This window comes from Arvicola amphibius, chromosome 17 (assembly GCF_903992535.2).
Source record: "Arvicola amphibius chromosome 17, mArvAmp1.2, whole genome shotgun sequence".
In the NCBI taxonomy this organism is placed as follows: domain Eukaryota; kingdom Metazoa; phylum Chordata; class Mammalia; order Rodentia; family Cricetidae; genus Arvicola; species Arvicola amphibius.
In genome coordinates this window covers 11,704,413-11,717,558 of record NC_052063.2, presented here as the reverse complement: position 1 = coordinate 11,717,558, position 13,146 = coordinate 11,704,413, and the positions used below count along the sequence as shown (strand labels likewise).

The 13,146-nt window shown below is 40.1% G+C and overlaps 1 protein-coding gene across 4 annotated transcripts in view; it reads right to left on the bottom strand.

Moving 5' to 3' along the window:
- Window positions 1-599: 599 nt before the first annotated feature.
- Window positions 600-13,146, bottom strand: part of Eea1 (early endosome antigen 1) — a 98,020-nt gene continuing 85,473 nt past the window's right edge. For all 4 annotated transcript variants that reach the window (XM_038314535.2, XM_038314536.2, XM_038314538.2 and 1 more), the window contains 7 exons: window positions 10,330-10,515; window positions 9,470-9,601; window positions 7,777-7,962; window positions 6,701-6,939; window positions 6,316-6,436; window positions 5,432-5,530; window positions 600-4,421 (listed from right to left, as the gene is read on the bottom strand). In XM_038314535.2, the coding sequence (XP_038170463.1) occupies window positions 4,299-4,421; window positions 5,432-5,530; window positions 6,316-6,436; window positions 6,701-6,939; window positions 7,777-7,962; window positions 9,470-9,601; window positions 10,330-10,515 (1,086 nt within the window). In that variant the 3' untranslated portion in view covers window positions 600-4,298. The remainder of the gene's footprint in view (window positions 4,422-5,431; window positions 5,531-6,315; window positions 6,437-6,700; window positions 6,940-7,776; window positions 7,963-9,469; window positions 9,602-10,329; window positions 10,516-13,146) is intronic.

Here is a 13,146-nt window from a genome sequence, read left to right as displayed (position 1 = left end):
GGTGTCTGAGGAAAACGCATGCGTGGTTAACCACCTGAACCAGAAGCGCAGAGAGACCGTTGTGCAAGGGTCAGGCACTGCAACAGTGGAGTCCCAGTCCCTACGGGAGTGCCAGTCAGTCCTGGGAAAACCAAAGAAACACAAAGGGGACAGTGACTTGTGAGGGGGAAGCAAGGGAGCGGAGGGAAACAGATGGGTGAGAACAAAGTATGAGCACATGTTTGGACGGAAACACCGTTTCCATGAGAGTTTTAAAAAATCCAACAGAAAACTGAGGGGAGTACAGGCAAAGAGGAAAATACACATCCAGTGAGCTTCTGGAGTAATTACATCCAAGAAGAGGTTAAACCAATTTTTGCAAGGTAAGATTTATGAGGGAATTTATGGCTGTATAAATTGGCTTTTGGAAGGAAGTTTGATGCTTACTCCTCATGGAGCTTTGGCAATAAACTATATGAGGTAACTTTCCGGATTACTTTAGCCCAGAAACCACACATTTACATAAACAGGTTTTCTCTGTGAATATCATTAAGGAGAAAGTTAACATAAAAGTATAGAGAAAAGATAAAAATAGCTCAAGGACTGGTCACGTGGAAATATAAATTCTATACAGCACAGAAAATAATGTTTAATATATGATAGATCACATGCTTTAAAATGTGCATATTCCTCTGAGTTTAACGAACATTTGAATTAAATAGGGAAATAAATAATTTGTTTTGGGACAGTAGGATTACAGGAAAAACAGTAACAAAACAATTGGGTACTGGATCTTCACAAAAGTATCTTGAAATGTCTAGGTGGTTATTAATTGCATATACACAGTGAAAAAGGATCAAATATATTTTTTAATATTTCTTTTTGGCTTTGTTAATTCTTCACAAACTTAGTCTGAATGATAAAGAGAGAACTTCTCAACCAATATGACACTAATGAATTCTTGAGATCAGGAACTTAATTAGTATCTTAAGTTAGACAACATTAAAACATGGGCACTCTCCGTATCAAAGTGCAAACTCCTAATATTTGGTGAATTTGTTAAAAAAAAAAAGCTAACAGCATGTTCTCTTTTAAAGCAAGCAAAACAATCATAGTCATAGGATAGCATGTACTAGAAAGAAATGGTCTTTAATATCATCTTTGACATATTAAACCCAAGTGGCAAGGGTCCTTCCACTATGCTTTACACAGACCTAAATGCTGTCTTGTAATATGCCAGTTGTAAGCAGTAACTTTCTAATCACTGGGATTAGAAATTACAGTATTGACTGAGCCAAACTCTTTCAGAAAATAAGGCACAACTACATGATCACAAGTATAAACAATAAAATAATGAACCCCAAAACTAAAGGAGAAAATACTCATGCAAAAGTCTGTACAAAGGCTATGGATATATGACCCACCCAGTTCAGAGAAGCACAGAATGTCAGACTTGTGGCTGGACCATGTTACAGTAAGTTCATTGCTTCTTACAGACACAGTGGTTTTTCAATTCTATTTTATACAATTTTACATAAATTCAGAAAGTTTATACACAGTATTCACATGTGCAACAAGAACAATTTGATCATTAAAATTCAGGCAAAGGGCAATTAAGACACGGCAATATGTGGCACATTATAATGATAGATCATTCGTCAAGCTTATGTATAGGAATACTAAATTGATGGCACATTTAAATCAGATTAAGTTACCTGTGATTTTCATAGCCAAAGTGCATTAAAAACTGCTAGAGTTAAGCAGGTCACAAATATCAAAATATACAGCTGTCATTTGCCTTCCACTTTAGGCTAGACATCTTATGCAAATGCAAGAGTAAAAAAGTAGCCGGGAAGACCTCAAAACTATATAAAATAATCGTCAAGACTTTTAAGTGGGGTGGGAACATAAGGTTGGCAGTTGCTATCTCATGTCACCGTAAGGAAAACTGTTAAACTTGCTAATTCCACTTTCAGAGGTAGTTGAACAAAATGTTGATTTGCACACTGCACTGAGGTTTTTGTGTTTCCTTTTCTTTCTTCAGAAGGACTACGTCCTGTATCAGCAGCCTTGCCTGCTTTCTGTTAGAACAGCTCTGTACATACAGTTGATTGGACACAAACCAGCGCATCTTGATTTCCGTGCCGGGGTTTGCAGCTTGCAAACCTGATGCCAATACATTTTGTGTTGTAGCCAAGAACTGGGACTCTGTATGTGCCAGTTCTGACCCACAGACAACAGAACGCTACTAGCAAACATCTAAAGTATGCAGCCAAAAGGAACTCAGAAGAGGACTTTTTATTTAAACAAAAATGTTAAATGTTTGTTTCTAATACATACTAAATTGGTAATAGTTAAGAAAAAACAATGGTCTGGCTTCATCTGTATTGTAGCATGTGGGAGGGAAGCTATTTGGAACCTATAACATGAGATTAGTTGGGGCAAAACAAGAAGACTACCTAAAAACGCATGGCTTTATTTGCTGCCACCTGCCCCGTCTTTTGTGAGGTGGAGGTAAAGGGAAGGCTTCAGTGGCTTCAACTAAAGGATGAATTTTAACCCAGAACTTTCGTGAAGCAGTGCCGTGAATGTCTGCATTTTTTAAGCATACTTCAAAGTACTTATAAGCAAAAAAAAAGCATGGGACTACTTGAAAGGATTTACAATGATATAAAATGCACGAATGGCTCAGTTTATATTATCCAACTATTTTTAATAAGGAGCCATTGCATCACTGTATTATATAAGCTCAAGGATATATATTTATCCAAGTCCTGGGACTTAGTCTCCTTATCAATTACTGACGGCAGGGTTTAACTTTGCTTAATAAAGATACATGTTAGTCTCTTCTTGTTTGTATATGTTGTAAGTATGCGTAATCCTGACAGCTAGAGTGAATTGTAAATTCTCTCTTGCAGATGAAACATTAGCTCTTATCTTTCTCTGCTATCGTTATTAAATGACTGTACTGACTGAATGTGGAACTTCGTATTTCTCCAGAAGGGTAAGCTAAAAACCATATGTGGTAGGTTCGGTCTTCGGATGCTCCCCATCTTCAGGTTACAGGACCATGAAGCTCAAGCTCAGTCCCAATAGTGACAGAGAGATGATCCTGATGGGGTCTAACAACCTGGTTTCTATTTTAATCTTGTTTAGCTGTGATGCAACTAATTCCATAGCACTAGTTAGGCAAAGTTAAAAGATTTCCCAGTTAACATGGAGCCCTCAGCAGAAACATGAAGTCGGCCTCCGCCTCTCCAAGTACTCTTTCTTTCCTACTGGTCAGAGAAAGTGGAAAGAATTCGAATCTGTTCTCAGCACTTCATAGGGTCTTCACAGACAGGACAACAGCAGTGTCGGCCCCATCTTTAAAAAGGCTAAACTGCATGCACAGTCACAGTGAAGCTGAGCTACACTAACCAAGACAGAGCCAGGAAAAGGGCAGAAGATTCATTTAGAAAGCAAACTTCATGAAGATGCTGGAAGAACAAAGTAAGGCTGTAGTGTGAGCTAACTTCAGAAGACCTTCCGCCAGCAGAAACAAGACCAGGCCACCACACGGTGCTATTACCCTCCAGCTCGGGGCGGAGAGTTTTATACAATATTTTAGGGGACAGTGTGTGGGTGTCTATAATAAGATAAAGAAATGGAAAATTCTAGTTTTAGAAATACAACCCTAGAAGTACCATAAAGTAAACCATTTAATTTTACATAAGGTGTTCATCAAATCCACTTGAGAATTTAATCGATACTGCCAAAACAAAAACGATGCTTGACTTCATGGTTAGCACGTCATTTTAGCATAAACTGAATTTAGGACACTCAAGTAATCAGTGTGTAAAGTAACACCATCATTGAGCCACAGACCCATCAAGGAGAAAACAAAGTCTTACACTCCTGTAAGCGTGAACACCAAGAGGACACATAATAAAGTCGCTGTGTTATTGTGCAACAGAAAACACAACAAATAACAACCATCCATACACTTTGTACATATAATTTGAGAGGAAGAAACTAAGGAATTGTGTTCATCATTTGTGAATAATTAAATTATATTTAAAAAAATACATTGCTATTTTCCATCCAAAGATTATTTACATTTCATTGGCTAATTCTGACCTTGGCATGAAAGCTGTCTGAGGGATTAAATGGAGAAAAGTAATAAAAACCAAAGTCTCACAAAAATAGAAGAGCTTTACTTCATACTGGTAACATTCCAAAATATACGCATTCCCATTTGGCCTGCTGTGCACCCAGAGTCCAAACCAACTGTACTGGAAGTCTAGCGTTAGTGTGCACTCCTGCAGCAGGGACTCCTGTCAGCCTTGCAGGTCATTGAAACATGCATCACACACGCGGACAGGCTTCTTTGAAGAAGGGGTTAAGGCATTTTTGGCTGAGCACTCAGCGCAGAAGATATTTCCACACTGTCGGCAGTGATGCTGTTAAGACAAAAATTAAACTATTTCAAACACAAGTTATAGCAAGAGCATTATTAAATACAAGTCTCTTACAAACCACACCATCAAAGTGTGCTAACAGATTTCAGTACATGAATTTATTTCCTATATAATTTAAACCTTAAATTGATCAAACACTATGGTAACATTCTATGTAGCCTTAGAATGCTTATATCCTAGAATTCCCTGAAGAACTCTAGGAAACCCTTCTTTAAAGCACTAGAGCATCCCTAGCAAATGGAACACTACTAGTCACCGACAGTCTCGGGACTCTAGCGTAACTCGGAATTAAACATAAGAGAATTGTTTATACACATTTCATTAAGTCTCTGCTTTTGCTTCTTTTAAAAAAACTCATATGCTGGGTGGTGGTGGCATACGCCTTTAATCCCAGCACCCAGGAGGCAGAGGCAGGCAGATCTCTGAGTTTGAGGCCAGCCTGCTTCTACATAATGAGTTCTAGGACAGCCAGGCCTATGCAGAGAAACCCTGTCTCAAACAAACAACAAAAGTCTCACTATTAACTGAAACACGTGTGCTCTCTGCCCTCTCCCTCAGAAAACAACTGTCCAGAGGATGACAGCAGAGAACTCAAGTCAAACACATACGACAACCCGACACTAGCCAGCACTGACTGCTGTTTAGAACATCTGTCGCTGAGAAAAGGAATTGTAAAGTTATCTAAATTATTCAATTATTAATAAAATCTTGGGATCAAGACAGTAGGGCATGAACCTGGTAGACCCAAAACGCGACGCAGAAAAGCCCAGCTGAGCCTCCTTTCTGTTTTTCCAAGATCCAAAAGGGCCAGCAAAACTCCTAAGCACCTCCTCCTTTCTCCGTGTCCCTTTCCCCACCTGAGTCTGACAATAAAAAAACCTCTTCGGTTTATTGGGGTCAGCAGAGCAAGGACTCGGTCCTCTGAAGCAAGCTTCAGTTGATGACAGCTTCGGGACGTGAGCCGGGATCCACTCTGTAGAGCGGCCACTCACCCGTCTCACTGTGACGGAGAAGCACTTCCCACAGGCCATGCAGTTCTGCACTTCGTTGTCTTCTGCCCACTTTCTGTTCAATGCTTGCGTGTGTTTGATCTGTTTTTAAAAAGTTTTATACATTAAAACACTAATATTTTACAGAATGATGAATTGCTTATTTCTAATTTCTTGAAACAAATTTAAGTCAGATGCTTTAATTAACTTCCAGTTGTCAAAATAGCTAATTTCTAAATCTGAATGACAATCAAATTAATAAAGTTTTATTCCTCAGACACTGACAATTACAAAGCTCTGGCAATTTCACATTCATTTTGTTACAATAATCATGTTTCCTCATGATTGTGAGAGAAACCTAAACCACTTCGTTTTCTGTTCTTTCCCTTGACACGAGGTCTTGACCCGGTCCAGGCTGACTTCCACCTCGAAGTAATCTCCCTACCTCTTCCTTGTTAGTGCTGGGATTAAAGTCTGCACCAGCAAGTCTGCTCGAGATCACCTCTTTAGATACTTAGCAACCGTCTTGTTACTTTGCATTCCTGAATTTTTCAATTCCCTTCTCTGTGACAATCCATGAATGATGTCACTGTCAGGTGGGAGACATCTGGAATCTCTTATATTTCATATAATCACCCAGAAAATCCATAGGATATCTCTACATGGATAGTATTTATCTGAAAATATTTCTTCACCATGGGTTTTACTGTCATCGTGGCTTCTGTGTGGTTTACAGCACTGGAGACTTTACTCAGGTCCTTGCATATGACAGGCAAATTCTCCACCCCTGAGCTACATTCTCAGCCCTGAAGGCTGTTTTCTAAAGGCAGGGATAGTTTTTCCCTGAGAGAGATGGGAGGAGGGGAGGGCAGTGCCCAGTACCTTACCTGGAGGGACTGGTTCTCCCGGCCCAGCTCCTGCACGGCTGCGGTCGTGTTGTCTAGCTTCCTCTGCAGCTCCAGGACTCTGCTCTGCAGCTTCTCTATGTCACCTTCTCCTTTAAGGCATCTTACGGGACAGATTGCAAAAAGATCATCAACATTTAAGAAACCATTACGGACCTTTCTGGGATAGAGGTAATGGACTACTTTGGTAATTTTAAATATAATACATTAATTTCAGCCATTTAATTTCAAAGTCTGATTTTTTAATGGCTGCTTATACACCTGAAGAGGTTACACACTTTCCCCCATGCTGTTTAGTGGGGAAATGTGGCATAAGATAATCTATTACTTATAATAGGGCAGACTAACTTTCCGAGGCGTCAATCACCTTTCCAGCAGCGCTCTTCTCTCATCCTGGTTATTCTGGACCGTCGCTTCTAAGACAGCAATTTCACCCCGCAAGTCGTCCGTTTGCTTCTCAAGCTCACTAACTCTCCGTTGACTGGACTGCCACTCCTTCTTCACGGTGCCCAAGTTCTCATTTAATGTTGTGACCTGCATGGTAAGCTTAGCCTCGTTCTCTTCATGTTTCTTCATTCCTGCTTCCTTTTCTTTTATTTCAGAATGCTGAGGGAAAAGGGGAAGAGGGAGAGCTATTACATAAGTAATGAGAAATAAAATTTCTATGTATTGAAATTGAAATACCAAAAATGCGAATCATACTGCTTGGAAAGGAGACAGGACAAGGTATTACAGCATACACTAAATCCTGACTCTGCACATACGTGTGACTTAAGCAGGTTTGCTCAAATGTCTATGTAGTAATGAGGGATCAGCAGGGCTACACCTGGAGACCCTGTAGTCAGGCAGAACAAAGCAATAGGCACATGCTAAGAGAAAGCAGAGGCCCTGTTGACAAGGCTACAATCTCCTGTCTCAATGCATCTTCTGTCTCTCAACCCACCAAAGGTGTAATGCAAACCCTCCAGATCGACTAAAAAATTTGGCAAAGTTATCTGGTGAGATGTGGAGTCGGTTCAGTCAAGGAAAGCCAGATGCTTCCTATGAGGTAAATGCAATGCAGGGAAGGAAAACCAGACTCCAGGCATCGTAATTCCAACCCGAGTGTCTGCTCCCAGTTTGCAACATTACTTTGAATGAGTGTGTCCAATAAGTCCAGTTTCGCTCCCACACCTCCATGTCTACGGCTGTGTGCTTGCTTGTTTCTATACTAAAGATGCTTTGCTATTTATATCTAATTGGAGTTTCACCTATCTAAACTGAAATGTGATTACAGAATAAAATCTTTCCAAAAACAGCAGCTATTTGAATGAAATTGATGTCTTTTCTAATTTTAGTATAAAAATCATTTCAATCATAGTCTCTAGGTAGAAAATCTTCCTGGACTGATTCAAAGCGCTCCATTTTAAAGCACGTATCCCGCCATTAAGTTGGTTCACCTACCAGCTTCGCTTCCTTCTCGGAAAACTCCTCCTTCCGCTTCTCTTCCTCCTTCTTCACCTGCTCTCGCAACTGCCTCTGACTTTCCTCCTCCTGCTCCAGGGTCGCCTTCAGTGAGTCCACTTTGCCTTGAAGTTCTAGCTTCTGCTGAATCAAAAGTTGTTTGGCATCCTTGAGGTTTGATACTTCCTGTTGAAAAGAGCCAGAAACAAATCATCCCTGAGCCTGAGGTTAATTTTCTGTTAAGTCTACACAAGCTAAAATCCCTTGAAGAAGGAATTTCAATAGAGAAAACGCCACATGGAGGCCTGTGGGAAACCTGGGAGGTATTTTCTTGACTAGTGTGGGCAGGCCCAGCTGACTGGTTTCACCCCTGGGTGCTGTAAGACAGCAGGCTGAGCAAGCCACTGACCAGCGTTCCTCCATGGCTCTGCTTCAGTTCCTGTCACCAGGTTCCTACCTCAAGTTCCTGCCCTAACTTCCGTCAGTGATGGAGTGTGAACCAAGAGTCATAGAATGAAAGAGGCCCTTCCTCCCCAGGCTGCTTTTGGTCATGGTGTCCATCACAGCAACAGAAAGCACACTAAGACAACTTTTAATCACCATGTCAAATGGCAGCTAAAGTCTATGCAACTTTTCACAACACCACACACAAGTCTTTTAAGTTCAGTATTTGAAACCACTGACTCGAAGGGCAAGATTATTTACTTCCCACTCACTAGTCTTTCACGCGGGTGATACTTTTCACGCACTTGTGTTAATTATGTTATCTGAAACAGATCTCTCCACCTTTCAGTTTGCTAACTTAATGTGTTTATCAGATCATTTAGTAAGCAACCATAGCATTACACTGAGTATACACTGAATAAGATCCACTCTGTGAGTTACAAAATCACACTCGCTGGAAGACAGGAAAAGCTGAGGGGAGCCTGAGAAGAGTATCGAGCTTTCCCACAAAACTGTGTCACACTTCACAAAGCAAATGGTAGAAAGTTTCTCCAACTGGCATCCTAGCTTCTAAGGGATAAAATGTTAAAACCTAAGATTACTGAGGAATTTAAAGAAGAAAAATAATTTAAAAACCAGACTCTTAAATCTAAAGTCTTACAAGTTTATAAATTACTAGTAAGCATAACTTTCTTTGGTTTTTATTGTTTTGTTTTGTTTTTCGAGACAGGGTTTCCCTGTAGTTTCTAGAGCCTGTCCTGGAACTAGCTCTTATAGACCAGGTTGGCCTCGACTCACAGAGATCCTCCTGCCTCTGCTCCCGAGTGCTGGGATTATAAACATAACTTTCTAAAACATTGTTCTACTTCATCATTTCAGATCTAAACTTATTCTGTATCTGCTTTGCTCTATTCAGTAATCAGAGTACATAAGGAGTTTCAATATGGATATGCATATCATGTAAAGAAAACTCTTGCCATAGTATAATAAAATAACCTGTCCATCACATGGTGAGTCCTTTCTCAATCTCTAATTTAATACACTTACAGATAAATGTAAATAAAATCACATGCCTATCACATGGTGAGGTTTTTCTCAATCTCCAATTTAATACACTTACAGATGAATGTAAATAAAATAACGTGTCTATTACATGGTGAGTCCTTTCTCAATCTCTAATTTAATACACTTACAGATGAATGTACAGGAAAACACACAGCTTAGACAAGGAAAAGATACTGTGACCTACCTTCATGCTTTCTTGTTTGTGGGACTTGAGTTCTTCATTGAGTTTAGTGATTTCCTTTTCTTGTCTACATTTAATTTCCTCCATCTCTGCCAACTTAGACTTTTCACTTACTAGTTCTTTTTCCTTTACCGACTGCAGAGAAATTATAAATAAATTTAAAGCATCTACTTTCTTAAAAATTAGTATGCTAAAATGTTGACATTTATGACCCCAGCTTGTACCTCTCTACCGAGGTTAACTAGGGCAGAATATGCATCTTCCCCTCCTACCTAACCTGGCAATGTCACCACTGAGGTTAAAGACTTACAGTAAACCCTGTGACGTGAACGCGCCTAGGCAAAGTAAGGCTGTGACATACAGCGATACCACTCACTTCCACAACTGCTATTGCTATCACTGTTTTTACATACGGTTCTCTAATTGGGTAGACTTTTCTATGTTCAGGTTTTAAATAAAACTAATTTTTATAAAAAATCTAGGGATAGAGTTAACACTAAAACAAGATGTGTCTGAGCTAAAATCGGTGCAGTTAAGCACCAATTAAGTATCGCCTGTCAGAACTTGAGACATAAATCCTGAATGCTGTCCCTGCTTCACAATCTCCACTCCTAAAAACACTCATGATTTCTATAATTAAAGGGAAAATTTCAATTTGGGGAATATAACAAAAATTCTATTGTGTGAAAAACATGTTTATAGGCCCTCAAAAAGCAGAAGACTGGGTAGACACCGCAAGAAGAGGCGACGAAGCACAGAAGCTCCGATTACACAGGCTCTCAGAGTCTCTGACCCGCTGGGAGCCACCACGCTGGAGCCGCGGTTGACCAGCTGACTTCCGTCAGTCTGGAGCAGGAGTTTACCTTTTCCCTCTGGGCGTCCTGCAGTGCTTTACTCTGCTCCTTCAGTAGCTGATCTTTCTTTGCTGAGTCCTGCTCCAAAGCAGCTTTGGCAGCCTGCAGTTCTTGAATTGATTTATTCTGGTTTCCAATTTGATTTCTGTTTGAAATCAAGTCTTCTTGTGCCAGAGAGAGTTTCTCTTCTACAGACTTATAAAAAGTTATATCCTCAAATTAATATGATTAGTAAATTTAAACAAGCATAATAGTTAATAAAAGTATAATAGCAAACCGTACATAATCACATGTCAACGAGACATGAAAGAAAATTTAAAAGGAAATACAGTTGAATGCTATATATTACACACATACATTTTTCTAGGATCTATGATGTCCTCTGGCCTGGTAAACACCTTGATAAACAAGACCGAGTTTTGTCATAGGGGATATTTCACAACTGTCAATCTGATCAACAAACTTAAAGAAATGGACTTAGTCTTATATTTAAAGCTGTTTTCTGACCTGCCAATGGCCCATGCTGAGTTGCCTTTCTTGGGCTGTAACAAGGATATAGTTAATGTCATAGCCACTGACTTCTCTAAGTCCCTCATGGGGTGGTTAATATTGTTGTGTTAATAGTCTGAGTCACTATGGAAACCAACCTTTGAGCAGGTTGTGAAGAAGTTTCTGATTAGGCTAATTCAGGCAGGGAGACCCACCTAAATGTGGGCAGTACCATTCCATGGGTGGGGCTCCTGGACTGAATGGCAAGGACGAAAGCAAGGGGGCTGGGCAGCAGCACGCATCTGTCTCTACAGAAACAATGAGACTTGATGCCTGAGCTCCTGGGTCCAGGACTTCCCATCATGGTGGACACTGTGTTCTTCTGTGGGTCAAAATAAACCCTCCGTTCTTCAAGCTGCTTTATATCAGAACGAGGAAAATAACAAATAAGGAGTAAGGTCTGTTTCTATCATAGTTACTGACTAAGGCTCGTCTTTGGGAAGCTGAGGTGGAAGAAAGTCAAAGTGCCGGTTAGTTACATTCGGGAGGAGATGTGTCCTAGGAAGTGAAATCCCATCCCCAGCTGCTTCTGCTAAGAATCTGCAGGAAGTGAAGACTAGGTAACACACTTCACCACACCTGACTGATGGAAGCACCCAGTTCTCACTAAAGAAACACTTCCCTTGAAAACAAGGCAGATGATGCAACTCAAGAAAGGATCTCTGCCAGCTAGGATTGCACCTAACACATATTTAATAAAAAACTAAGTGAAGCTGGGCATGGATGTCTATGATCTCAGTACTGGGAGGCTGAGGCAAGAGGATTGCACATGAGTGAGTGCAGCCTAGAAAACACGGCGAAACGCTGACCCAAACATAAGTAAACAAACAAATGAGTAAGTAAATAATACCTAATTTGAAGATTATGCTTCTGAAAAAGGAAGGTTACTTCTTACCAGTAAATCAGTTCAGAATTCTTTCAGTATAAAGCTCCATCTTTAATAACAGCCAGTAGAAGTCTAAACCCTTTCAGATTTAGTCAGGTAATACTGAGTCACCTTGGTTTTTTTTTTTAAATAATTAAACAATCAATTATTAACTGAATACCCTGCATAACATGGTCCTTAGCACAGAAGAGGGGCATGTAAAGCAGAAACTGAGCAAATGCTCACCACCAGATACACAGGAAAACAGTAAGACTCTGTGCAAAGTGAGGCGTGTGGCAACTGCCTATGCTGTAGGAGGTCGCTTGTTTGTTTTTCCAGCCACTCAGACACCCACTATATTCACATAGAAACTATATTTAAATCACTGCTTGGCCAATCACTTAAGTGTACTGCTAGCTAGCTCTTACATCTAGTCAAGGAAAGAAAGGTTTTTAAAAGAATAAAATTTACTGGGTTGGGGGGTATGGTTTAGTGTATAATATTTGCCTGACATACATAAGACCATGAGTTTGATCTCAGCACTGAAATAAACAAGTGCATTTCAAAGCCTACTGTATAAATACAACTATAATTGGGTAACAGAGATTCTGGTCCAACAGGCTTGCTAAATCCTAAAAAGTAGTAGTGCCCCCTAAGAAATTCTGTAATAATGTCAAAATGCCCACACAACACTCCAAGTGTCATTAGTTTCAAATTAGATTTCAAATGCATGGCCTCTAAAAATTTAAATTTATGAAACCCCTTAATTCTTTGAAGTCAAGGTGAAAGACTATGTCAGGAAGTCTTTTTGAAGATGGTCTACCCTCTGTCTGAACATCTACAACACTCCCACTTGCTCAGCATTGCTTCCCTTGGAAGGCTCCTCCTGGTTTACTGCTTTGTTCTTTTACTGTCTGTAACCTAGCCACACCCATGGCAATAGGTAAATCACTGAGTGCATCAACTACCACCTTAAGAGTGACTGCACCAAATATAGCATCCCACTGGGAATAAATTGTGGTCCTTTGTCGTTCCTATTGTTTACTGAGTAAGCTTTCCCATATTTCTTAGCCTTTACAGTGTTAATTCTTTTTCTGAAGTCTGAAGTGGCACAAGAGAGAAAGTACTGGGATGAGAAGATTTAGGTTAATTCTGGATAGTCCTACAATTTCACTTCACCTGGGCATAAATTTATAAGTGAATTCCATTTCTGTTCTTTCTGGACAAATAGCACAGAGTGTAGCCAACAGAAATACCCAAGGAGCAAAGGATTTCACAAATGATCCAGCAGATGGGGCTCACGATGCAGATCAGGCCAGACTTCTTCAACCCTACTGGTGTCCAAGTACACACTGTTACCCTGAGAGATACACTGACGGCAGCTACACCAGGACTCCCTCCCATGGTTAAAT